The 26987-nt window shown below is 43.4% G+C and overlaps 3 protein-coding genes across 7 annotated transcripts; 2 read left to right on the forward strand and 1 right to left on the reverse strand.

Moving 5' to 3' along the window:
• Positions 1–25: 25 nt before the first annotated feature.
• LOC148074462 (uncharacterized) lies at positions 26–11106 on the forward strand. The gene is made up of 13 exons (XM_087798120.1): positions 26–700; positions 777–870; positions 1175–1262; positions 1624–1918; positions 1998–2091; positions 2613–2700; positions 2774–3071; positions 3318–3411; positions 4920–5007; positions 5069–5369; positions 7852–7945; positions 8005–8092; positions 10189–11106. Exons 1-13 carry the CDS (start codon positions 652–654, stop codon positions 10822–10824), a joined length of 2307 nt encoding a protein of 768 aa, XP_087654246.1. The 5' UTR covers positions 26–651; the 3' UTR covers positions 10825–11106.
• Positions 11107–11496: 390 nt separating this feature from the next.
• LOC148074463 (uncharacterized) lies at positions 11497–15891 on the forward strand. Of its 5 annotated transcripts, none has more exons than XM_087798010.1 (11): positions 11497–11633; positions 12515–12652; positions 12726–12768; positions 12836–13136; positions 13190–13317; positions 13377–13496; positions 13561–13630; positions 13692–13777; positions 15319–15434; positions 15490–15589; positions 15676–15891. In XM_087798010.1, exons 2-11 carry the CDS (start codon positions 12540–12542, stop codon positions 15730–15732), a joined length of 1134 nt encoding a protein of 377 aa, XP_087654136.1. In that variant the 5' UTR covers positions 11497–11633; positions 12515–12539; the 3' UTR covers positions 15733–15891. The 5 variants fall into 5 exon arrangements, with proteins under 5 accessions (XP_087654136.1, XP_087654134.1, XP_087654135.1 ...); XM_087798008.1 differs by having other exon boundaries at positions 11513–11531; XM_087798009.1 differs by having other exon boundaries at positions 11513–11531; positions 13564–13630.
• Positions 15892–17571: 1680 nt separating this feature from the next.
• LOC148074464 (kelch-like protein 10) lies at positions 17572–26285 on the reverse strand. The gene is made up of 5 exons (XM_087798007.1): positions 26156–26285; positions 22716–23193; positions 20981–21589; positions 18135–18293; positions 17572–18056 (listed from the first exon to the last, which is right to left on the reverse strand). The coding sequence occupies exons 1-5, from the start codon at positions 26278–26280 to the stop codon at positions 17694–17696; spliced, it is 1734 nt and encodes a 577-aa protein (XP_087654133.1). The 5' UTR covers positions 26281–26285; the 3' UTR covers positions 17572–17693.
• Between the last annotated feature and the right edge of the window lie 702 nt (positions 26286–26987).

Raw genomic sequence — 26987 nt, forward strand, 5'->3', positions numbered from 1 at the left:
CATCAGACGTTTCATTAAACATTTACAAATAGAAGTTAATAAGAGTTGTCATTCTTCCTTAAATACACTAGAGGGCGCCACATTTCATCAGACGTTTCATTAAACATTTACAAATAGAAGTTAACAAGAGTTGTTTGTCAACAACAACAACACCTCGCGTGTGTTTGATTTAATCATTATTTTAACACCTTTCTCACGCGTCACCCCGCTCGCTCCGGCGGCTCCCGCCAGTGAATCGAGCGCTCCTCTGATGGACGGGCTTGTTTACTGACGCACGCGGAGCCGCGAGCCCGGTTGGGCGCTGATGGAAACAGAACCGAGCTCCGGTTCGCTTCGGTTCTTCCTGCGCTGCGGACTCGGAACCAGACCCGGACACAGAACCTCCTGAGTGAGTTGTGACTCGCGCTCCACTCCTGCTCCGTGTCCACTAGCTTCCTAGCCTCCTAGCTTCCTTCCCTGTTAGCTTCCTCGTCCTGGGGCGAGGGTTCTCCCTCGCGTCCTAGGTCCTGGTCCAGGTTCGGAATCCAAGGGATCATCCCTCGTCGACAAGACCTACAACTTTCTAGACCGGTTCCTTCTCGATTCCTCGTGTCCTCGCTTCCTTTCCTCGCTTGGCTTCCTAGCCTCCTTCCCTCCTTGCCCGGGTCAGAAATGGATCAGGCCCTGAACCTCTCCTACCTCCATGAGAACCCCTACAAGAGTGAGTGACAGCTGCCGCTCGTCTTCACCTCCAGCGTCCAAAGGTGCTCACCTGTGTTGAACTTTGACCCCCACAGTGAGCGAGGAGGACGTGAGGAGGTTGATCCAGTTCCGAGCCTCGAACGAGGTTCTGTTCACCGGGAAGAGAAACTCAGCCAAGATCGCCTGGAGGTGAGAAGTGAAGCTGGAACCTGATCCAGGGTTTGATTAAAGTTCGTCAAGGTTTGGACGAAAGTAAATAAATAAAAACTAAATAAATAAAAAAGATTTTCTGTTAAACATGTCATTTCAAATCTGTTCATTATTATTGATTACAATTAATTTGCTGTTTCTTGTAGAGAACTCTGTGAGTGAAAATAAATACTTAATAAAATATATATATCTTCCAACAATTTATTTATCAACAAGTCAAATAAAAAGTGTTTAATTTCCTTTATTTAATTAAAAAACCTCGTGTCTGTGTATTATATTCAAGCGTCATCCTCAGAGGTCTGGGTCTCGAAGGAAGACTCACTTCAGACCAGATCGCCAAGAAGTGGGACAACATGCGCACCAAGTACAAGGTGAGTTTGGCTTCGGATTCCTGGGTGACCCGGGAGAAAAAAAACACCCTAAAAAACCTAGGAGACATTTTAAGATAACGCAATTACAAGTTTCCACCGCTGGGGGGAGCTCGCTCTTCTGTTTTGACTAGGAAGATGAGAAGGAAACCCATTAAAAATATTATTATAGTGTTTTTCTAGTCGTAACTATGAGAATGATTTTTTTCTAACTGAAAATGACTGTAATAGAAGTTGTGAATATGAAACAAGATGTGTTCATGTTGTTGTTGTTGTTTACATCATGTTTTGGTGAAGAACAACAAAATAAGTCAAAACCACAAATATGAATTTCGGTGAATCACAGCTTCTGTTCCTCACTCAGGACCTGAAGCAGACCAACCAGGGCCAGAAGGCAGGAGGGGTCGAGTCGTGGCCCTGGTACCACATGATGGACGACGCTCTGCAGGGACGACTCTTCAACGGGGACTTGGTTCTGAGCGCAGACCTCGTGCCGGACCGCCGGGGACACGGCCAGAACCCTGAAAACACGGACATCCTGGAGTTCCTCATCAAGACCGAGATGGAGGACTCGGCGGCGATGGAAGGTGTGGACGCTCCTGCCGTGGAGGGCGTCGTCCCGGCGGAATGGAGGAGACCCACGGAGTGGTCTTATAAAAGTCAGCGGACCCTCCTGAACTCTGGTACCTTCTGGGCTCGGTCTGATGATGTCATCTCTGTGTGTCTCTCCCGGGTCAGTGTCGGAGTCTGAGACCGAGGCCATGATCAAACTACGGGCTGCGAACGAGGCGCTGTTTACGGGCAAGAAGCATTCGGCCAAACCTGCCTGGAGGTGAGAACCTCAGACGAGTCTGAGGGACAAAGATAGGAACCTCAATTTAAAGAACCCTTTGAAAATATTTGAAATATAAATTCTAAATCCTTATTTGTTGGAAGTAGAAGAACTTTCTGATATGAACAACATCAGCGAAGCCGCTCAGCATGTTACCACTGCTGTGTGTGTGAGGGAACATGCTCTAGTAGAAGAACTCACATTTCTCCTTCAAACTCTTCACTGGCTGCCAGTTTCTTTCAGGATCATTTTAAAATTCTGGTTCTTACTTTCAGATCTATTCATGGTCAGACCTTCCATCAGTGATCTGATCCAGACTTACACCCCAGCTCGGGCTCTGAGGTCTGTGGATCAGAATCTACTGATGGTTCCTGAACACGCTTTTGGACTCTTTTAAGAAACATCTTAAGACACTTTTATCCGTGCTTGATAATCTGAGACTCCTGTGTTTGTCTCAGTGTTATCTTGATTTTTTTTCTTGCTGAGGCGACTGTGGTCTAAGAACTACTTCTGTCTTCCAGGACGATCCTCTATGAACTTGGTCTACAGGGTAAGGTGACAACAGAGCAGTTGGCAAAGAAGTGGGACAACCTCAAGAGGCGTTACAAGGTGAGTGGGGGAGCGGCAGGGGTCCCTGAAGCTTGACAGGTCTCAGTGAATGAACGAATGTTCTTCTCTACAGGAGCTGAAGTGTCCCGCCCACGGTGTGGAGACCAGTCCCAGCTCCTGGTCCTGGTTCTACAGGATGAACGACGCCATGGAGGGACGTCTGGCCTTGGCCGCGCCCGTCCTCACGCCTTTGGTCGAGGACGGAGACGAAGACTGCGAGTCGCTCTCGCCGCCGAGGAAGAGGACTCGCCGGAGCCGCAAAGGGATGTCGGAGTTTCTGACCGAGTCAGAAATGGACCTTCTCGTCGACGGCCAGGACAGAAACGAGGCGTCGGGCGACTTGAACCGGCTGTCGGAGTTCACCTACAAACGTGAGGTCACAGACGACAGAAGTTGTCATTCTTCTCAGATGTTCTTCTCAGATGTTTTCCTCAGATGTTCTTCTCAGACGTTCTTTTCAGACGTTCTTCTCAGATGTTCTTCTCAGATGTTCTTCTCAGATGTTCTTCTCAGATTTTCTTCTCAGATGTTTTTCTCAGATGTTCTTCTCAGATGTTCTTCTCAGATGTTCTCCTCAGATGTTAGGACGACGTGTTCACGCTTGTTTATGGTTCCAGTGACAGAAGAAGACACGAGGCGACTGATTGAATTACGAGCTGCCAACGAGTCTCTTTTCACCGGGAAGAGGAACTCGGCTAAACCGGCCTGGAGGTTTGTCTCCGACTTGAAAAAATGACATCAAACTGTCACTTACGTGTCAAACATATTCTCAGGTGCTCAACATTTACAACTACACGATCAACAAAAAGACACAAATAAAACGCCATAGAACGCGGGTTGTAAAAGTTAGTCTCCCTGATATAACGGTAGTTCACCAGCAGATGTCAGTATTGCTCTGCAGGAGTGAAGTTTGTCGGGACGTTGAACGTGAGTTAACTGTGTACAGTTAACGAAGTATCTCGTTTTTAACCGAAAACTCATTCTTCAAATACTTGCCCCAACATTCCCTGTGTTGACAAAGTCATTGAAGCACATATTTTACAATTCTATGACCATATAGTAAAAATAAACCTTCATGTAGCAGTATAAGAATTTAAGTAAGTAAATTATATTTGTAGAGCACTTAATAATATTAAGTTAAAGCAAAGCCTTATGGGTGTTTGGTTTGAAAACCAGTGCTGTGTCTCAAATCACATACTTGCGTACTCAAAGTTTGTATTTTTAGTGCGTAAGTGCGTCTCAATTCTTAGTATGTAAATGTAGTGCTCCATACACACTAGATTGACACTAAAACACACACAAAACTGAGTATGGATCGATGGACACTTTCTACACTAAACGACTCCATCTTAGTGACGTTTTAAACAGAAGTTACATCATATATATATATATATACTTACAGGTGTATTTTCAGCAGCAGTAGCAGGATGACACGTCTTCGCTGCTGATACCAGCTTAAATATCTCGCGAATATTTCGTTTCTCATATTTTTTCTTCCAAACTTGCTAAACGTGCTGCCAGCAGGTGGCGATAGTGTTCCTACAGCTGGTTGAAATCATCGTTAAATAGTAGTAGAAGAAGAAGCTGTCGCGTCATTTCCTGTTAGTGTGTAGCAGCAGAGTTTGATTTGAGACAAACTATCTGTGGAGAATTAGTTACTAGTTAGTACGTACACTATCCTGATGATACTAACTTCTAGTATAATAAGAGAAGTATGTTTGAGACATACTATCTGTGGAGGATTAGTTACTAGTTAGTACGTACACTATCCTGATGACACTAACTTCTAGTATACTAAGAGAAGTATGTTTGAGACATACTATCTGTGGAGGATTAGTTACTAGTTAGTACGTACACTATCCTGATGATACTAACTTCTAGTATACTAAGAGAAGTATGTTTGAGACATACTATCTGTGGAGGATTAGTTACTAGTTAGTACGTACACTATCCTGATGATACTAACTTCTAGTGTACTAAGAGAAGTATGTTTGAGACATACTATCTGTGGAGGATTAGTTACTAGTTAGTACGTACACTATCCTGATGATACTAACCAGTGCACTAAGTGAAGTATGTGATTTGAGACACAGCACATGTTATCAGCCTCAAATCGAGACAGATCATGTGATTTGAGGAAGGCCAGTTGGCTGTACATGTCCGTGAAGGAACCATGTTTATAGTAAAGGTCGCTCAGCTGTACTTGAACGTTCTTTCAGGGGAATCGTGCAGGAACTGGGTCTAGCAGGAAAGATTTCTCCGGACCAGGTGTCAAAAAAGTGGGACAATCTGAAGACCAAGTATAAGGTGCTCAGGAATGTTCCTGTAAATCATATTGTATATACTGAACACTTGTGTGTCTGGGCAGGACCTGAAGTTTCCTCCTCTGGGGATGGAGCTCAACACCAACCTAGGATCGTGGCCCTGGTTCGAGCTGATGAACAGCGCCCTGGAGGGTCGACTCGCCGGCACAGCGTCGAGGGTCACGCCCATCTGGACCAAGGAGGAGGAGACCCCGTCGCCCCCTCCTGACCCGCTGACGGAGCGAGGCGGCGTCACGGAGATGGAGGATCTGGACGGAGGAGATGTCGCCGAGACGAATGGAAACATCACATACATTGACGCCAGTGGTGAGGAGTGTACGACACCGGCGGAGCTGTCGTACAAAAGTGAGTGACGTGTCGCGTCAGATCGGTTGAAATAAACGATCGATAGGTTCAAGATTCATCTGTAAAAGCAGAGCTGTGTCTCAAATCACATACTTCTCTTAGTGCACTGGTTAGTATCATCAGGATAGTGTACGTACTAACTAGTAACTAATCCTCCACAGATAGTATGTCTCAAACATACTTCTCTTAGTATACTAGAAGTTAGTATCATCAGGATAGTGTACATACTAACTAGTAACTAATCCTCCACAGATAGTATGTCTCAAACATACTTCTCTTAGTATACTAGAAGTTAGTATCATCAGGATAGTGTACGTACTAACTAGTAACTTATCCTCCACAGATAGTATGTCTCAAACATACTTCTCTTAGTATACTAGAAGTTAGTATCATCAGGATAGTGTACATACTAACTAGTAACTAATCCTCCACAGATAGTATGTCTCAAACATACTTCTCTTAGTATACTAGAAGTTAGTATCATCAGGATAGTGTACGTACTAACTAGTAACTAATCCTCCACAGATAGTATGTCTCAAACATACTTCTCTTAGTATACTAGAAGTTAGTATCATCAGGATAGTGTACGTACTAACTAGTAACTAATCCTCCACAGATAGTATGTCTCAAACATACTTCTCTTAGTATACTAGAAGTTAGTATCATCAGGATAGTGTACGTACTAACTAGTAACTAATCCTCCACAGATGGTACGTCTCAAATCACATACTTCTCTTAGTATACTAGAAGTTAGTATCATCAGGATAGTGTACGTACTAACTAGTAACTAATCCTCCACAGATAGTATGTCTCAAACATACTTCTCTTAGTATACTAGAAGTTAGTATCATCAGGATAGTGTACGTACTAACTAGTAACTAATCCTCCACAGATAGTATGTCTCAAACATACTTCTCTTAGTATACTAGAAGTTAGTATCATCAGGATAGTGTACGTACTAACTAGTAACTAATCCTCCACAGATAGTATGTCTCAAACATACTTCTCTTAGTATACTAGAAGTTAGTATCATCAGGATAGTGTACATACTAACTAGTAACTAATCCTCCACAGATAGTATGTCTCAAACATACTTCTCTTAGTATACTAGAAGTTAGTATCATCAGGATAGTGTACATACTAACTAGTAACTAATCCTCCACAGATAGTATGTCTCAAACATACTTCTCTTAGTATACTAGAAGTTAGTATCATCAGGATAGTGTACATACTAACTAGTAACTAATCCTCCACAGATAGTATGTCTCAAACATACTTCTCTTAGTATACTAGAAGTTAGTATCATCAGGATAGTGTACGTACTAACTAGTAACTAATCCTCCACAGATAGTATGTCTCAAACATACTTCTCTTAGTATACTAGAAGTTAGTATGCATCAGGATAGTGTACGTACTAACTAGTAACTAATCCTCCACAGATAGTATGTCTCAAACATACTTCTCTTAGTATACTAGAAGTTAGTATGCATCAGGATAGTGTACATACTAACTAGTAACTAATCCTCCACAGATAGTATGTCTCAAACATACTTCTCTTAGTATACTAGAAGTTAGTATGCATCAGGATAGTGTACATACTAACTAGTAACTAATCCTCCACAGATAGTATGTCTCAAACATACTTCTCTTAGTATACTAGAAGTTAGTATGCATCAGGATAGTGTACGTACTAACTAGTAACTAATCCTCCACAGATAGTATGTCTCAAACATACTTCTCTTAGTATACTAGAAGTTAGTATCATCAGGATAGTGTACGTACTAACTAGTAACTAATCCTCCACAGATAGTTTGTCTCAAATCAAACTCTGCTGCTACAAACTAACAGGAAATGACGCGACAGCTTCTTCTTCTACTACTATTTAACCATGATATCAACCAGCTGTAGGAACACAAGCGCCACCTGCTGGCAGCACGTTTTGGTTTGGATCAAGAAATATGTACGCCGGTATCAGCAGCGAACACGTGTTTAGCCTCCTAATGCTGAAAATACACCTGTAAGTAAGTATATATATATATATATATATATATATATATATATATATATATATATATATGACGTAACTTCCGTTTACAAAGTCAACGTCACTAAGATGGAGTCGTTTAGTGTAGAAAGTGTCCATCGATCCATCATTCTGTGTGTGTTGTAGTTACAATGTAGTGTGTATGGAGCACTACATTTACATACTTAGAATTGAGACGCACTTATGCACTAAAAATACTAAGTTGAAGTACACAAGTATGTGATTTGAGACATGTCACACGTAAGTGGCCGTAGCGACACGTAGTTCTACTAAAGACCTAGTGAGGGCCACAGAATTCAAGTGAAAGGGACTAGTGTGGCCTCCAGGTGGCGCTAATGTCACGATAAGAGGGTTGTTTGACATGAACTGCAACAGTGAACATCATTTGCTTGACTTGATTTGCATCATTTCAATAACTCAGATTTGTCGATAACTTAGTGAGCGACCAGGACACTCGCAGGCTGATCAGACTGAGGGCGGCCAACGAGTCTCTGTTCACGGGGAGAAGGAACGCCGCCAAAGCCGCTTGGAGGTGAGTGTGGGCTCCAGGTGTGATGTGTGAGCGTCCACTCAGGCCCGTCTGGGTTTCAGGGCCATCATGAAGGAGCTCGGACTCGTCGGGAAAGTCTCCACATACCAGATGGCAAAGAAGTGGGACAACCTGAAGCGGCGATACAAGGTACCTTCACAACCAGACACTAGGAGAGCGCAGACCTCTGCCAAGCTGCTCATACACACCCATATAAAATATATATTTTTAAATATATATATAAAAAAAAAAACATTTTGTTGAAAGAAACTAGGGCTGCACAATATTGGAAATATGTGCGATATTCGATATTGGTGTCTTGAAGTGCGATATCGATATTAATGCGATATTTCTTTCTTTCACCTAAAAATGTAGCGGCGTGCAGGAGCGAGTACTGTAGTGTAGGTCCGGGGGTTTATAGAAGGAAAACGATTATATTTCCCTTTTGTTTATTTTTGCGCTTCAGTGTCGACATGATGGTAGAAAAATATCTCTTCTAACGCTCAGTCTCGCGGGACTTGCATCGGTTTCCCGCCAAAACTGAGCGACATCAGAGAGGAGCCGCCGGTGCGTCATGATATCACCAAATCAATAATAAATCCTTGTACACGCACACATAACACTTTATAAATGATGCTAACAACTTAGCTCGTTAGCATACGGTGAAGACGCACACATAACACTTTATAAATGACGCTAACAACTTCTTACAATATGTTGCTTTAACAAAGGAGGTTGAAAGAGACGAGTGACTGGATCACTAGTGTTTGACTAGATCATAAGTTAGTATTACTTCAGTGGATCACTAGTGTTTGACTAGATCATAAGTTAGTATTACTTCACTGGATCACTAGTGTTTGACTAGATCATAAGTTAGTATTACTTCACTGGATCACTAGTGTTTGACTAGATCATAAGTTAGTATTACTTCACTGGATCACTAGTGTTTGACTAGATCATAAGTTAGTATTACTTCACTGGATCACTAGTGTTTGACTAGATCATAAGTTAGTATTACTTCACTGGATCACTAGTGTTTGACTAGATCATAAGTTAGTATTACTTCACTGGATCACTAGTGTTTGACTAGATCATAAGTTAGTATTACTTCACTGGATCACTAGTGTTTGACTAGATCATAAGTTAGTATTACTTCACTGGATCACTAGTGTTTGACTAGATCAGAAGTTAGTATTACTTCACTGGATCACTAGTGTTTGACTAGATCAGAACTTAGTATTACTTCACTGGATCACTAGTGTTTGACTAGATCATAAGTTAGTATTACTTCACTGGATCACTAGTGTTTGACTAGATCATAAGTTAGTATTACTTCACTGGATCACTAGTGTTTGACTAGATCAGAAGTTAGTATTACTTCACTGGATCACTAGTGTTTGACTAGATCATAAGTTAGTATTACTTCACTGGATCACTAGTGTTTGACTAGATCATAAGTTAGTATTACTTCACTGGATCACTAGTGTTTGACTAGATCATAAGGTAGTATTACTTCACTGGATCACTAGTGTTTGACTAGATCATAAGTTAGTATTACTTCACTGGATCACTAGTGTTTGACTAGATCATAAGTTAGTATTACTTCACTGGATCACTAGTGTTTGACTAGATCATAAGTTAGTATTACTTCACTGGATCACTAGTGTTTGACTAGATCAGAAGTTAGTATTACTTCACTGGATCACTAGTGTTTGACTAGATCATAAGTTAGTATTACTTCACTGGATCACTAGTGTTTGACTAGATCAGAAGTTAGTATTACTTCACTGGATCACTAGTGTTTGACTAGATCAGAAGTTAGTATTACTTCACTGGATCACTAGTGTTTGACTAGATCAGAAGTTAGTATTACTTCACTGGATCACTAGTGTTTGACTAGATCAGAAGTTAGTATTACTTCACTGGATATACTGAGCCGAGCTAAGTCGCCAGCAAGACGCGTTGCCATAGCAACCGAGCCTAACAAGCTGCACAGTTCACTGACAGACGGAGACGTAAACAACAACGAGACATAGAAGTACAAATTGACAACTTTACAGAACGCGACACTTATTGAGTGAACATTTAAGAAATGATTGATTAACACAATAGAAAATTATAAATTGTCACATATTTTCAATATGCATATCGCACGTGTCAATATCGCGATATCGATATATTTTCAATATATCGTGCAGCATTAAACTAGACCAACAAACAAGTATTCATTCCCCTCTACTGTCCAGGACCTCAAGTACCCACCGATCGGAATGGAGAACATGGCCGACAGCGCTTCAGCGTGGCCGTGGTTTCACCTCATGAACGAAGCTATGGAGGGTCGTCTGGCCGGCGCCGCACCTCTGTTGACCCCCATCACCCAAGACGATGACCATCACCTGGAAAACCCCCCAAAACAACCGTCACGTCTTTCCCCTCCTCCTCCTCCTCCTCCTTCGACATTTGCTAAAGAGTCCTTCATCGGCGCTGACGACCGGCGCAGCGCGGACCCGTGTGACCGGACCCTCGGGGGTCTGGAGAGGGGGTGGGCGGAGCTGGAGAAGGAGAGGGTGGAGCTTAACAGGGAGCGGACCACCATCCAGGCGGAGAGGCTGTGGCTGGAGCAGGAGCGAGCGGACGTGGATCAGGAGAGGACTTACCTGGGACAGCAGAGGGTCGAGTTTGAAAGAGACAGAACTGACCTGGAACAGCAGAGGGCGGAGCTGACCAGAGACAGAGCCCTGTTCGAACAGCAGAGGGCGCAATCACGGAAGCTCAGACACCTGATGGATCAGGGTGGACTGGAAGCCCAGCAGGTCCTAGACCAGCACGCCATAATGCTCCACACGGTTGGGCACTCGGAACCCCTCGGTGGCTTGATGTAAATGTGTCCAGACTCTAGTCCTCAGTCTTCAGGCACATTTGATTTTATTTACTGTATGTTTGTATTTTAAAGTTTTTAGTTCATGTTGACGATGACAGTGAATGTGCCTTTTTGATTGACCTCTGATCCGAAAGATTCTCTGGACCTCTGGATCTGAAACTTGCTGTATTTCTTGAAGATTATGATGTTGAAAGTGTTGGTTTTGGGTCATAAATCTTCTGGGACACGTTCAGACTCTTCTACCATCAGCCATAAACCTCTTCATATTGTACTTTTATCGTAACCAATGTGTCTTTTTTTACCAAGTGCCGGCGGACGATAATATATAGGATTTTATATCAGTAGTAAAAGTTGTAAAAATTACCTACTTCAGATTAAAAATATAGAAAAATAAATTTGACCTCAGAAAAACACTGTTATCGGTTAAGTTGGCATAAATTAGTAAGTAATATTTATAGAGCGCTTTTCCAGACCAGGGTCACAAAGCGCTTAAACACTTGTGACCCTGGTCTGGAAAAGCGCTATATAAATACAAATTAATTACTTACCTTACCTTACTTACTTATACTCTTATTTATCTTCGCTCTTCCACGCCAGCAGGGGGCGACACAACCACGTAAGCGGAAATGCGCCTTTTTTCCCCCGGAAGCGGCTAAAGCACCGAGCGTTCAAACTGGAAATGAAAGGAACTGAGATCGTTTATGACGCGTAAGAACTTCATGATCTCAGGACGAGTCTCGTCTTTGTTGTGGATCTTCGCCTTTAAAACAAAGCTGCGTTGACACCGGATTATAGTTTGACGTCGTGGAGGTTCGTGGAGAGTAAAGTAAACAAGCGCCTGTTGTTGTTGTTGTTGTTGTTGTTTCCTCCAAAGATCCGGTGGGTGTCAGTGAATCTGTCGCGTTTGTTTGGAATAAAACACTTTAACTGCTCTTTTATTTCAGCGTCACTGCAGATAATGTTGAGTTTAAAACGCTAGAACTTAAACGTTCTGGGAGCTTCGACTGTCACGGTTTTAAAAGCCATGTTAAGACTATTGAAGATATTTATTTACCTTTTCTATATCTTTCATCTGTAGCTTAATACTAAGTAAAAAAAACTCTTTGGTTGTCGATCATCAGTTTGTTTCACGACCTTTTACCAAATACCAGCGAGTACTCTATGTTCTATGATCCATGTTCTTTATCTTTAGACTTAGATTGTTTCATCTTGTTCTTTCTCTTTTGTCTTCTTTTTAGTTTAGGTAGAACTTTATTGATCCTCAGCAGGTCTCCTTTGGGAAATTGTTTTTTTTCCAATTAGACACAACAATACAGCAATTATTAATAAAAATAAAATAAGAACAAGAACAAATGGACATAAAGAGGAAGAACAAGATGATACAATCTAAGTCTAAAGATAAAGAACATGTGTAGTACAATAATATTACAGTACAGTAATATGCATAATTACTGTATTGCTGTGTCTAATTGGAAAAAAAACAATAAAGTTCTACATAACCTAACCTAAAACAAATGACTCTCATATACAAATACATTTATCTCCAGATGACTAGAAAATCTCTATTTAAAAGAATTGTTGTGGATCATCTGTATCAGGCGGTATAAGATCCTCGTGTCGCTCAGAACTGAGTGAAGATTAATAGAAACTCATTTCAGTTCCTGACTCTTGATCTCCTCTGGCACCGGTAGGTTTCCTGGTTCAGTCGTCATCAACATGGAGCTGCTGGACAGTTCAGACTCATCCGGTCCCGACAGTCCTGGGATCCTGAACTGTGGTCTTCTCCTGGAGGCTGCTGAGATGTCCGTCCTGGTCCCAGAGACCCCGAGGTATTCAATCCTACACGGTTCTTGATCCTGAGCTCGGGTGACCTTTAGTTCTAACTTTTTCTGACCCGATCAGTCCTCAGCGCCGACGGGGGCGACGGTTTCGAGGGCTGCGCGAGGTACTCTTCGGTTCTGATGGTTCTCATGGAGCCTCCTCTGTGCTCACGGATCATCTTCTGCCTCCAGGTGGTGGACTCTCCGTCTTCTGAACTACGGCGAGCCAAACGCCGTAGGATGCTCATCGGATCCGCCCAGAACACCTCGCAGTCTTGGATCCTGCCGCTCTCCCCTTCATCGTCATCATCATCGTCTTCATCATCTGACTCGTCTTCATCTTCATCGGCAACAACGGCATCATCATCATCATCATCATCATCATCGTCAGCCTCGTCAGCACCAGAGACTCGAGACGCCGCTCCAGCTCCCGCCGCCGCGTCTCTGTCGTTCCTGACGGACGAAGAACGACGTTGGATCGACGGAGGTCCAGGTGAGAACCACCAACACAAACGCACGGACGCCTCCTTAACCCACTGTGTCCAGAAGCGGAGCTCATCGTCATCGCCGACGACGAGGACGCCGAACTCCTAGACGCTCATCAGGACGACATCGAGGAAGGTCTTCGTCAGGTTCAAGAGGAAGAGGACGCGGCGTTCGCTCAGAGTCTTCAGGTGCGACGGTTTCCGTGTTCGGCTCCGACTTCTGTCGTTTAAAACGCCTTGTCCTTCAGGCTCAGTTTGACCGCGAGGAGACGGCGACCGGCAGTCGACCAACTGCTCGCCATCACGGTCATCACTATAGTCATCACAGTCATCATCATCATCATCATCATCGTCCGAGTCACCACATGGTAGGAACATGTTCTCACCTGGTGTCGTCCCTCACAGAGGAACATGTCTGACTCTCTCCTTCAGCAGATGTCCGACACCGGCTGGATGCCTCGCTTCCTCGCGGGTCTCTCGCCGCTGCTGACCTTTGAAGACCGTAAGACGTTGACCCCGTGATGACCTGCTCGCCGTCACTCACCCCTGCTCTCTCTCCTCAGACGGCGGTCGTCCACAGAGCAGACGCGAGCGAAGCAGGAGGAGAAGAAGGAGTTTTTCACAGATGGAGGAAGAAGATGACTATGAGGTGAGTCTGTCCGAGCTTCAGCCCGGTGTAGCTACAATATCGTCCCCCCTACAATATCGTCCCCCCTACAATATCGTCCCCCCTACAATATCTGACACATGATCGTCAGACCAGGAAATGAAAGAAAGTGATGATGTTGACGAAGATCATCTTCTTGTCAATATAAATGTTTTATGAGGTAAAAAGTATCATGTAAACGTTCTGTTGATGTTTCTTTAAACCATAAAAAATATTTTAAAGAGACGTTTGCATATGCAGCGAGTGATGTCATCACGTAGGAAGTGGGGGACGATATTGTAGGGGGGACGATATTGTAGGGGGGACAATATTGTAGGGGGGAACGATATTGTAGGGGGGACAATATTGTAGGGGGGACGATATTGTAGGGGGGACGATATTGTAGGGGGACAATATTGTAGGGGGGACGATATTGTAGGGGGGACAATATTGTAGGGGGGAACGATATTGTAGGGGGGACGATATTGTAGGGGGACAATATTGTAGGGGGGACGATATTGTAGGGGGGACAATATTGTAGGGGGGAACGATATTGTAGGGGGGACAATATTGTAGGGGGGACGATATTGTAGGGGGAACGATATTGTAGGGGGGACAATATTGTAGGGGGGAACGATATTGTAGGGGGACAATATTGTAGGGGGGACGATATTGTAGGGGGACAATATTGTAGGGGGGACGATATTGTAGGGGGGACGATATTGTAGGGGGGACAATATTGTAGGGGGGAACGATATTGTAGGGGGGACAATATTGTAGGGGGGACGATATTGTAGGGGGAACGATATTGTAGGGGGGACAATATTGTAGGGGGACGATATTGTAGGGGGGACAATATTGTAGGGGGGAACGATATTGTAGGGGGGACAATATTGTAGGGGGAACGATATTGTAGGGGGGACAATATTGTAGGGGGGAACGATATTGTAGGGGGGACAATATTGTAGGGGGGAACGATATTGTAGGGGGGACGATATTGTAGGGGGGACGATATTGTAGGGGGGACGATATTGTAGGGGGAACGATATTGTAGGGGGGACGATATTGTAGGGGGGACGATATTGTAGGGGGGACCGATATTGTAGGGGGGACGATATTGTAGGGCGGAACGATATTGTAGGGGGGACAATATTGTAGGGTGGACGATATTGTAGGGGGGACAATATTGTAGGGGGGACAATATTGTAGGGTGGACGATATTTTAGGGGGGACAATATTGTAGGGGGGACCGATATTGTAGGGGGGACGATATTGTAGGGGGGACGATATTGTAGGGGGGACGATATTGTAGGGGGGACAATATTGTAGGGGGGACCGATATTGTAGGGGGGACGATATTGTAGGGGGGACAATATTGTAGGGGGGACCGATATTGTAGGGGGGACCGATATTGTAGGGGGGACCGATATTGTATGGGGGACGATATTGTAGGGGGGACGATATTGTAGGGGGGACAATATTGAAGGGGGGATGATATTGTACCTACACCGGGTCGGTCGAGTGACCGTCTTCTTCCCCCACAGGCTCTGCTGGAGTTCGAGGGCCGTCAGGGGTCCGTCGTCAACAAGAAACTGAGCCGGAGTCAGATCGAGATGTTTCCCACCAGAGTCTTCCAGAGCGCCGGAGCCGGAGCCACACAGTGAGTAAAGTCAGCGTTGATCTGACGGACGAGTGATGGTCGTGTGTCGTCACAGATGCCAGATCTGCTTCTGCGACTACGTGACCGGGGAGACGCTGAGGATCCTGCCGTGTTTCCACGACTACCACGCCCCCTGCATCGACCGCTGGCTCAAGGTAGGTGTGATCACCTGTGAAGATCACCTGTGAAGATCCCCTGTGAAGATCCAGGTCAGCTGATTGAACGATGTGTCGTCCTTCAGGACAACATCACCTGCCCCATCTGTCGAGTCGACCTCATGGAGCTGCAAGAACTCTGAACCGCTCTGAAGGACCTTTGAATTGTTTTTAAAATAAAGTTTTATCTTTTCATTTTGGAGGAAGATTTTTTTGAAGTCTTGAGAATCAGAAGTTTAAACTGGGAAGTGATTTTTCTCTCAAGTTCTGACACGATTAATAAATGCGTACAAAGGGTTCAAGTCTCGCTCTGGGTTTATTAGGACAGAATTACCTCCATTTTATCTATTAAGATGGAAAGATAAAACTTTATTGATCCCTTTAAACCATCATCTGCATTAAGAACAGCACATCGGATGAGTTGGACAAAATAATTTAGACTTTTATTGTCCCAGTCGGTCACAGCAGGAGGCCGTCAACAGTGAGTCTGGTTCTGCTCCAGGTTTCTTCTAAAAAGAAGATTTTCCTCGTCAACGCCAAAATTGTTTTTTTCCAATAGCCAATACATACAGCAATTTTTTATAAAAAATAAATCAAAATAAAATAAGAAAAACAAGAACATAAAGAGAAAGAACAAGATGATCTAATCAATCTAAGTCTAAAGATAAAGATAAAGAACAAGATGACACAATCTAAGTCTAAAGATAAAGAACATAGGTCAAAGAAAAACAACAAAGGATACAAAGACTAACATAGAACAGAACATCCAGATACTCTCACTCCACTCCTGCCCCCGAACTCAGAATTGTACAATTTAATAGTGATGGCGAGATGAAGCCTCATGAAGCACTGAAGCCTCGCAGCCGAGTAGTTAATCCCTGGAGCAAAGCCTCATGAGGCTTCATTTGCACGACCATCATGCCATCATGTGGACAATTCAAAGCATTGCATATTTTGTGCGCAAATGATTGTGATAATAAAAAAATGTGCTTGACTAACTTGTTTTCTGAAAAACCTATTATATTTTATTTCAAAAAAGCAACAGTGCTTTGCTTCAGTCTTTTTTTTTATTTTTTTTATATTATTTCACCAGCTTTGGAAGTTCCCGAGCGATTACCAAACCAGTCACGTGACCAGCCGGTTCAAGCAGCGCTGCTCGAACGCCATCACTACGTCACCACCTACGTAACCAACACACGCCTCGATACACGCTTCATGAAAAATTTCCTGGATTACTCGACACACGCTTCGAAGCCTCGACACAGTCGGACACATCACTACAATTTAATAGCCCGAGGAATGAATGAGTCCCTGAGTCTATTAGTGTTGCACCTGGTAGGAGCATTCGTGCTTCATCTGCTTCTCTGCTCACTGATGACAGTGTTCAGAGGATGATGTCATCATGATGGACAGTAGTTTGTTCAATGATCTCAGCAACTGTCACCAGTGAGTCCAGCTTCATTCCAACCACAGAGCCAGCCCTCCTGATCAACCTGTTGACCTGTTGACCTGTTGACCTCCTCTTGGACACATTTCCACCCCAACACACCACAGCATAGAACACTGGCCACCACAGACTGGTAGAACATGCAGAGGAGCTTCTTGCAGATGTTAAATGATCGAAGCCTCCTCAGAAAGTACTTCTACTCTGAACCTTCTTATATACATGGTCTGTGTTGCAGGACCAGGTCCAGACACACACTGAGGTACTTATAGTTGTCCACTATCTCCACCTCGTCGCCTCTGATGGACACTGGACGTGTCTTTGTCCTGGACCTCCTGAAGTCCAAGACCAGCTCCTTGGTCTTTGATTTGCTGGATCTGTTTTTCTTTCTCCACTATAGTCTTACTTCAACTATAAAGTGTCTTGAGATAACTTTGTTATGATAAGACACTTGAAATAAAATTGAATTGAATTGAATTGCGTGTGGTTTTATAATAAAAGTTAGAATTCAAGGTGAAATGTTAGCGAGAAAACTTCATATGGCGACACATTCTTTTAAGTGAATTCCAGGAACAACAATAAATACATTTGAAATTCAAAGTTGAATTATTAAAGTAAAGCAAACTACAACAATTATTTTGTAACCGTCCAATAACAGATTCAGGTCCGACACAGACGTCGGCTCATCTTGTACTCTGAAGGGAAGGCGGGCAGACAGTCCCTGGGGAACATGTAGTCCACCATGTTGGAGAGTCCTTCGACGGCGCAGCAGCCACAGGCGCCGCTGATGTTCTTGATGTTGCGTGCGATGAACCAGGCGTCCTTGGCCGGGTCGTAGAACTCGACCGCCCTGATGAAGGCGCGTCCGTTGAACCCCCCCACGGTGTAGATGCAGTCTTCCACCACGGCCACGCCGAAGCTTTTGCGGGGAGACAGCATGGAAGACACGGCTCTCCAGGAGTTGGTCGTAGGGTTGTAGGCCTCGACCGTGTTCAGAACTTTGCGTCCGTCCGCCCCGCCGATCTGAGAGAGGAAGGACACCGGAGGGAATCGTAAATATTTGTATTTCTGATCAGAATAAAGGTCTTTCTTGGAGCTCACTGCGTAGATTTCGCCGGCGTGAGCGATCACTCCCAGCGCCGCTCGCCGGCTCGTCAACGAGGCGATCATGGTCCACTGGTCTTCAACTGGACTGTAACACTCCGCCGACTGCAGAGGATGTCGGTCCCAACCACTGCAAAGACCTCCACAGACGTAGATCTGGAGAGAACGAGGGGGATTAGCATCAAGTGTCATCGTTCTTGGAGTTTACGAGTGGAGAGAACAGATTGAAGATAGATAGAAAAATGTATTAATCCTCTGGAGGTGTCCTTCGGGAAAATGTTTTTCCAGCTCACATCAACACAGACGATAGATTCATAAAAGAACAAGAACAAAGTTTCTATAAAAAAAAAAGTTCAAGATGAAACAATCTAAGTCTAAAGATAAAGAACAAAGATCAAAGAAAAATAACCAAGATTAACATAGAATAGAATCATCTTTTTATCTGCCTCCAAACTCAGAATTAAACAATCTAATAACATGAGGAATGAATGAGTCCCTGAGTCTATTAGTGTTGCATCATGGGAGGAGCATTGGTGCTCCATGTGTTCACTGATGAGTGTTGCATCATGGGAGGAGCATTGGTGCTCCATGTGTTCACTGATGACAGTGTTGCATCATGGGAGGAGCATTGGTGCTCCATGTGTTCACTGATGACAGTGTTGCATCATGGGAGGAGCGTTGGTGCTCCATGTGTTCACTGATGACAGTGTTGCATCATGGGAGGAGCATTGATGCTCCATGTGTTCACCGATGACAGTGTTGCATCATGGGAGGAGCATTGGTGCTCCATGTGTTCACTGATGACAGTGTTGCATCATGGGAGGAGCGTTGGTGCTCCATGTGTTCACTGATGACAGTGTTGCATCATGGGAGGAGCATTGATGCTCCATGTGTTCACCGATGACAGTGTTGCATCATGGGAGGAGCGTTGATGCTCCATGTGTTCACCGATGACAGTGTTGCATCATGGGAGGAGCGTTGGTGCTCCATGTGTTCACTGATGACAGTGTTGCATCATGGGAGGAGCATTGGTGCTCCATGTGTTCACCGATGACAGTGTTGCATCATGGGAGGAGCATTGGTGCTCCATGTGTTCACCGATGACAGTGTTGCATCATGGGAGGAGCGTTGGTGCTCCATGTGTTCACCGATGACAGTGTTGCATCATGGGAGGAGCATTGGTGCTCCATGTGTTCACCGATGACAGTGTTGCATCATGGGAGGAGCATTGGTGCTCCATGTGTTCACTGATGACAGTGTTGCATCATGGGAGGAGCATTGGTGCTCCATGTGTTCACCGATGACAGTGTTGCATCATGGGAGGAGCATTGGTGCTCCATGTGTTCACCGATGACAGTGTTGCATCATGGGAGGAGCGTTGGTGCTCCATGTGTTCACCGATGACAGTGTTGCATCATGGGAGGAGCGTTGGTGCTCCATGTGTTCACTGATGACAGTGTTGCATCATGGGAGGAGCGTTGATGCTCCATGTGTTCACTGATGACAGTGTTGCATCATGGGAGGAGCGTTGATGCTCCATGTGTTCACCGATGACAGTGTTGCATTATGGGAGGAGCATTGATGCTCCATGTGTTCACTGATGACAGTGTTGCATTATGGGAGGAGGATGATGATCATGATGACAGTAGTTTGTCCAGTGATGTCACCAGTGAGTCCAGCTTCAACCACAGATGTTGACACTTGGACACATTGGACACAGAACAGAAGCATGGTGTGAATTTTCTCAGTCATGTTTCCGGCACCATTGTCATCAACACCGACATACTGTCTCCATTGTGTTCCGGGTCTGTCCAAGGTCCTTCATCCAGTAACACATGCCCAGAACACCTCCCCAGAGAAAACTCATTTCTGTTCTGTGATCTTGTTCTTTCTGTCAATTAAACCGAGTTTGTGACCAGAGCTGAGAGTAGGAATATATTTGGATCGTTTGGATCAGCACATTCTTCAGAGAGACATCAGTGGTTCAGGACTAAGGACTCTGCACAAGTCTGATGTCCATATTTCCCTCGTGAACAAAACCCTGATATATCTGAAGTAACTGTACTGACTCCTTCAAGAAACATCTGTGTTTGATGATCTACTGACTCCTTCAAGAAACATGTGTGTTTGATGATCTACTGACTCCTTCAAGAAACATGTGTGTTTGATGATCTACTGACTCCTTCAAGAAACATCTGTGTTTGATGATCTACTGACTCCTTCAAGAAACATCTGTGTTTGATGATCTACTGACTCCTTCAAGAAACATGTGTGTTTGATGATCTACTGACTCCTTCAAGAAACATCTGTGTTTGATGATCTACTGACTCCTTCAAGAAACATCTGTGTTTGATGATCTACTGACTCCTTCAAGAAACATGTGTGTTTGATGATCTACTGACTCCTTCAAGAAACATGTGTGTTTGATGATCTACTGACTCCTTCAAGAAACATCTCTGTGTTTGATGATCTACTGACTCCTTCAAGAAACATCTGTGTTTGATGATCTACTGACTCCTTCAAGAAACATGTGTGTTTGATGATCTACTGACTCCTTCAAGAAACATCTGTGTTTGATGATCTACTGACTCCTTCAAGACACTTTTATTTGAGCCTTTCCTTGATTCTCTGAGACTCTTGTGTTTGACTCTGTGTTATCTTGACATTTAAAGTATATATTTAATTGGGTATTTTTTGATTGTTTAAGTTCTTTGTGACCCTGGTCTGGAAAGATCTTTACAAACAACCTTTACTTTACTTATGAACTCTAAACCAAAAGGCTTTAAACAGAATACCTGCTTTAATGTAAAAAAAGAAAATGACAAAGGTCTAGCGCCACCTACCTTGTTGTCGTGAGCGGCGCAGCTGCTGTAGCCCCGGCACACGTTCATCGGAGCGATAAGTTTCCACTCCTGGTCTTCTGGCTTGAAGCGCTCGGCGGTCCTGAGGGTCTGCCTCCGGTAGGAACCTCCGATGGCGTAGATGTGTCCGGACAGAACCGCCACCGCGGGGCTGTAGTGAGGAGCGTGCATGGACGGCATGTGTTGCCACGTTTGCTCGATCAGGTCGAACCTGTGCACGTGGTTCGGCACGGCGAAGTTGCTGTAGCCTCCGATACAGTAGAGGAAGCCTCCGAGGACGACGACGCCGAACCCCTCGCACGGGAGGTTGTTGGTCACCTTGATCCAGCTGTCCACGCGGATGTCGTACGACACGATGCAGCAAAGCGAGCTTCCCATCAACATGCCACAGGCCAGCAGGCTGATGTTGGACAGACGGGGGCGACCGAGCTGGTTTCTGAACGCCAACACTTTGGGCCGAAATGTTTCGATGACTCCGATGGTGTGGGTCGCGTCGTTGACTAGAGTTAGAGAGTCTGGGTCGTGAGACACCAAATCATTGGTGATCACTGTGGTCCTGATGTAGTCCAGCGGGAGCAGAGCCAGACGCACCTAGAGAGGTATATGTTAGCATTGTTGTTATCATTGTTGTTTCAAGGTTCTAGTTGAGTTTGATGAAGTTTCACGAGACGAAATACACTTTTAAAAACGTTTTCTTCACTTGAACTGTAGTGATCTACGTTAATGTTCATAAAAACTCACTTTGAAAGTCTTTAAATCATTTTAATGACAGTCGAGAGTTCAAAATTAAAATCTGAGTTGTGTTACTTTGTGTTACTTTGCACATTTTAAGGGTATTGGACACACTTTTGAATCTTTAAAATAAAGAGAAGGAATTGTGAAGGTACTTTCTTTACGAATTTGACATCAAACCCTTGTTTAATAACACACCAAGAGAGTTTACACAACTGGTTATTTTAGGCCCAATTCATTGACTCTGAAAACATCAACATGTTTGAAATATATTGAAAATAATTAAAATAATTTGATTTACACATTCAAAGCCATGTTATCTTAAATAAAACCATATTTCTTGAAGATTTACAAACAGCATCAGAAGGTTATGCTCAGTAAGGAGGGCCAGTTGAAGCTCAACAAACATGTAACACACCATAAATATGGAAACTATATAAGATAAAAATATGTAAATATGTATGTTCTTTCTTTGCGTTGAGTTAAAAAATATAACCCTGTAACAACTTTGTATCTTTATATATTTTGGAGTTTATTATCTAAATTGTGTGAATCTACAATATCAAAACTAAAATAGTAAAAAATCAAATTATGGACATAATTATTGTCCAATAATATCCATTTAATACGCCTTTCTGGAAGGACAGCGTACATAAAATTAAAACAGCCAAGCTTTTATTATAACATAATTAAAATTGAGACATTAAGACACATTAAAATATAATTAAACCACAACGATCATTATGGCAATAAACAGATGTGAGTAAACTGTTTTTTAGAACCAGACTGGAACTCTTTTCATACAGATGGATCCTGGAAGCAACTGTATTATTACTGGATATATCTTCTTCTTTTTTTAAATTAAAAAATGGATACATATTAGGGTCATCTCCATTAATGTTTCAAACAGTTAATAAGAACCAAAAACATCCATTATAATGCTGTGACTTTCACTGACTATATTACATCTTGTTCTCCAACTGACCTTGGACAGGAGCTTGGCCAGCTGAGGTCTTTGCTCTTCTGGATTTTGAGTAACCCAGCAAAGTACGGCTTCAAAAACACGATCCTCCTTCTGGACGTTGAGCTCGTCTCTCTCCAGAACTTGGACGAGCTCCTCTGCGGTGAGCTGGAGGAACTCCTCCGAAGACACGAGCTCCTCAAAGTGACTGGTGACGTAGGAAAAGGCCTTGTGGTTGATGGGAGGCAGTGGATGTAAGATCCGAGTCCCTTTCCAAACTTCGATGCAGTTCTCCAGCGACAGATGCGTCTCCAGGGAGCTGTTGTCGAACATTTCCACGCTGAAGAAGTCTGCGGCTAGAATAAAGTCCACCAAGTTTTCCTTGGTCACGGAGAGAAAACCGAAGGAGGTATAATCAATGATGGCCTTCATGATGTCAGAAGACACAACAGAGATAGTGAACTCTGTCTGGTTCGGGGCCGACCAGTTCTTGAACAGAGCTCTGGGGAGCAGAAGAAACACATTCACAAATGTTATTTATATTTCTGGGTTGAAAGGTGCTCTCTCAAGAGGCAGGGGACACCCTGTAAGTAAGTAAGTCATTTTTATTTATATAGCACTTTTCCAGACCAGGGTCACAAAGCGGTTAAACAATCAAAACAATATTTATTAAAGTATATACTTTAAAGTTCAAGATAAAAGTGATAACACAACAAGAGTTCCAGAAAATCAAGGAAAAGCCTGAACAAATAAAAACGTTTCTTGAAGGAGTCGGTAGATCCATCAAGCTCAAAGAGAGAGAAGATCGTTCCAAAGCTTAGGAGCAACAGCCTGGAAGGATTTCTCTCCTCTGGTCCTGAAGTTCAGGAACCTTCAGTAGATTCTGATCCACAGACCTCAGAGCCCGAGCTGGGGTGTAAGTCTGGATCAGATCACTGATGGAAGGTCTGACCATGAATAGATCTGAAAGTAAGAACCAGAATTTTAAAATGATCCTGAAAGAAACTGGAAGCCAGTGAAGAGTTTGAAGGAGAAATGTGAGTTCTTCTACTAGAGCGGCTCAGAATTCTGGCTGCAGAGTTCTGAATCAACTGCAGGCGAGACACATCCTTCTTGATTAGACACTAAATAAAATGTTACAATAGTCCAGACGAGAAGAAACAAACGCATGGATTATATATATATTATATAAGATCCAGATCATGTTGTGACAACATTTTCCTAAGTTTAGAGATTTTTCTCAGTTGAAGGAAACAGTTTGTGGTCAGTTTTCTTCAGTGTTGAACAAGAGACATGTCTTTATCAAATACAACACCCAGGTTTCTCAGGCTCAGTTTGACCGACTGACCTAAGTCACCCAAGTACTGACTCAACCCTGGAATCTTATCATCAGGAGCAATCACCAGAGTTTCAGTTTTGTCCACATTTAGCTGCAAAGTGTTTTCACTCAGCCATTGAACATCCCTCTGCAGATGAAGACGTGTTTAACAGTCTTTAACCTAATACACTGAGAATCGTTTAAGCACCAGCACTATTTTAAAAGAACACTCATGTCCTGTCATATGTGTATATGCTCCTGCAAATGTGTCAAGGGGAGTTTAGGGTGACACAGGCTTTCAACACATTCATTTATTGTGTGGATGCTTTTAAAATGTAATCACGTTGGGTAAGTTCCCCAAACACTTTTGTCTAAAAAAAAAATCCTGGTTCTATTTCATGCGTGATCTGCCCTGTACCTGCTGAAGAATGCTCTGCTTTGTCGCTGAGAAAGATTGATTCCCTTGTTACCCAGCAGTTGGCATTAAAGTTCCCCTATAGAAGGCCTTATTTAATCTGCATGTGTGGCTCGACCCTTCAGAGCCGTATGTGTCTTTGAGTCTTTCATTCAGTGACGCAGCTCTCTTCATCAATATGCTCGACCTCATGGCCGTCCATGAAGTTCAATCACCTCGTTGCAAGTCTACTACACGTGCACGTTCTGGTTTGTTCAGACAATTCATTGCTATCACATTAATAAAGTGACAAGGCCGTGTCAAGTCTCCTGTCATTCAAAGTATTACGTGTGCAGACCTGGGCCAACAGTCCTGTCTTGTCATTCCTGGTCCATCCATCTCCAGGGACGAGTCCATTTGTCCGGCCCAGTGTCTCTTCCAGCTGACAGTAAGAGATTTGAGACTAAGTTTCTCTGAATGATTTTGGCCAGGGGAATAAAGTACAGCAAAAACAATAACATACCCAGAACAGAACCTTGAGGGACTCCACACAAGAGAGCCGCCGATTCAGACCTCATTTGATTGGCAGATAAAATGAAACTCGGCCCTGGAAGGTATGACGAGAACCATTGTAACACAGACCTAGACAGTCCCACTTCATCCCTCAGTCTTCTCAGCAGGATCTGAGATTACTGAGGTGGGTCGGGTCCAAAGGTGCCACAATGGCATTGGGAAAAAACCCTGTGGAAAGGGAGAGGTTCACCATATTGGTAACTCAGGGGACAATTACAATAACACTTTGACGAAGAGCCTACAAGGAAGGACATCGTCTGAGCAAGAGGAGGGTTTCATCTTGTTCACTAGTGCTGAAATATCACCGCTGTTGTGAGTCCCAGCAGGCCTGTCTTGAGTCCTGCTTCTTTGTTTACTGCACCCTTAGATGGACACAGGACATTCTGCGTCTACTCTTAAGGTGTCACTTTTAATCACAGCACATCACTCTGAGTTTTGCCGCTTCTCTTCTCATAGCCTCCTATTTTGACATGGTGCAAATAGACTCCAGCCACTGGTCCACTCTGGGACCTCACGGTCGTTTAGGTTCGGCTCACCAGTACTTGGTTATGAGCCACCATAGCAGACTCCGACAAACAGGCTGTCCTACATGGTAGTCCTGCTGATGTGTTTTAATGCCAGCTAACACGCCAACGAGCTGTTTTATCCATCAGTCCTGACACACTGTGGTGTTGAGGAATCTCTAATCGAGCTTAGTTTAGATTCCAGTCTCCTTTCTGAGGTTTTGAACTTCTCCTTGAGAGTAGAGAATTTGGACAGCCTGTAGAGCGGACTCACGCATTCGTAGAACCAAGGTTAAAGAATACTGACAGTTACAGTTCAAGTTAAAACCAGTGTGGATAAAAATGAATCAATCAGAAAAGGGCCTTAGCTAAGGCGGAAGATCATTTTGAAATTGTTATCCTAGACACTTAAAATAAACATTAATGTGCAATTATTTGGTTTGATTTTGAGCCAACCAGACTTCTGGTCACTTCCAATGATATAAGGGGCTTGATCTGACACATATACATATACATATATATATATACATATACATATACATATACATATACATATACATATACATATACATATACATATACATATACATATACATAAATATATATATATAGTGATGTGTTTTGCAACACACATTTGGTTCTACTTCACTTACATAATAACAAAACCTGAACTTACCGGAAGAACTGGCTATAGTTACCAAGGACATCTTTGTGGACTCGGAATTTAACGTCCCCCACTTTGATGACTGCATTGTGATCAGATGTTCCACCACATTCTCCATTCAAGTATTCTGGAGACATGTCTAATTCAGCCATCTTGACCACAATGAAAGCTCCTTATTTGCAGTTGATCTTTTTGCCACAAAGGCTTTAATGTTCCTCTCTATGTTCTCGATGAAAACAAGTTGTATCTTAGACCTTTAAACCTTTAAATGGTGTCACTGAAGTTAAACAAGGAAGTTTACTGATTCCAAATCACAATCAGAAATCTTTGTTTCATTTATTAGTGGATTATTATTAAATAAGGTTAAACTGTCTTTACATATCAAATGCTTTACAGACTTGTTGATACATAATGTTACTCATCTTCAGTCTACAGTCTACGGTTACTAGATTTAAACAATAAGAAAGCTTTATTTGTTAAGCGTCTTTCTCAGACCAGGGTCACAAGGCTCTTAAACAAACAGAACAATGTAAAAACTTTAAAAAGACAACATAGACACAAATGGATGGATGGATGGATGGATGGATGGATGGATGGATGGATGGATGGATGGATGGATGGATGGATGGATGGATGGATGGATGGATGGATGGATGGATGGATGGATGGATGGATGGATGGATGGATGGATGGATGGATGGATGGATGGATGGATGGATGGATGGATGGATGGATGGATGGATGGAATCTGAGAAATGTGAGTTCTTCTACTAGAGCAGAATTCTGGTTGCAGAGTTTAGTATGAACTTCAGGCGAGACACATCCTTCTTGTTTAGACACTAAA

This window comes from Callionymus lyra, chromosome 8, assembly GCF_982586985.1.
Source record: "Callionymus lyra chromosome 8, fCalLyr1.hap1.1, whole genome shotgun sequence".
Taxonomy (NCBI): domain Eukaryota; kingdom Metazoa; phylum Chordata; class Actinopteri; order Syngnathiformes; family Callionymidae; genus Callionymus; species Callionymus lyra.

What these genes read in the sequence shown, in the direction of transcription:
- LOC148074462 (XM_087798120.1), top strand. Translation starts at nt 652, where the DNA reads ATGGATCAGGCCCTGAACCTCTCCTACCTCCATGAGAACCCCTACAAG. An exon ending in CCATGAGAACCCCTACAAGA is followed by an intron (nt 701 to 776) that starts GTGAGTGACAGC and finishes TGACCCCCACAG; the next exon opens with TGAGCGAGGAGGACGTGAGG. An exon ending in TCGGCTAAACCGGCCTGGAG is followed by an intron (nt 3,412 to 4,919) that starts GTTTGTCTCCGA and finishes ACGTTCTTTCAG; the next exon opens with GGGAATCGTGCAGGAACTGG.
- LOC148074463 (XM_087798010.1), top strand. Translation starts at nt 12,540, where the DNA reads ATGGAGCTGCTGGACAGTTCAGACTCATCCGGTCCCGACAGTCCTGGG. An exon ending in GGTTTCGAGGGCTGCGCGAG is followed by an intron (nt 12,769 to 12,835) that starts GTACTCTTCGGT and finishes TTCTGCCTCCAG; the next exon opens with GTGGTGGACTCTCCGTCTTC. An exon ending in CGTTCGCTCAGAGTCTTCAG is followed by an intron (nt 13,318 to 13,376) that starts GTGCGACGGTTT and finishes CTTGTCCTTCAG; the next exon opens with GCTCAGTTTGACCGCGAGGA.
- LOC148074464 (XM_087798007.1), bottom strand. Translation starts at nt 26,280, where the DNA reads ATGTCTCCAGAATACTTGAATGGAGAATGTGGTGGAACATCTGATCAC. An exon ending in AACTATAGCCAGTTCTTCCG is followed by an intron (nt 23,194 to 26,155) that starts GTAAGTTCAGGT and finishes TCTGCTCCCCAG; the next exon opens with AGCTCTGTTCAAGAACTGGT. An exon ending in TGGCCAAGCTCCTGTCCAAG is followed by an intron (nt 21,590 to 22,715) that starts GTCAGTTGGAGA and finishes ATACCTCTCTAG; the next exon opens with GTGCGTCTGGCTCTGCTCCC.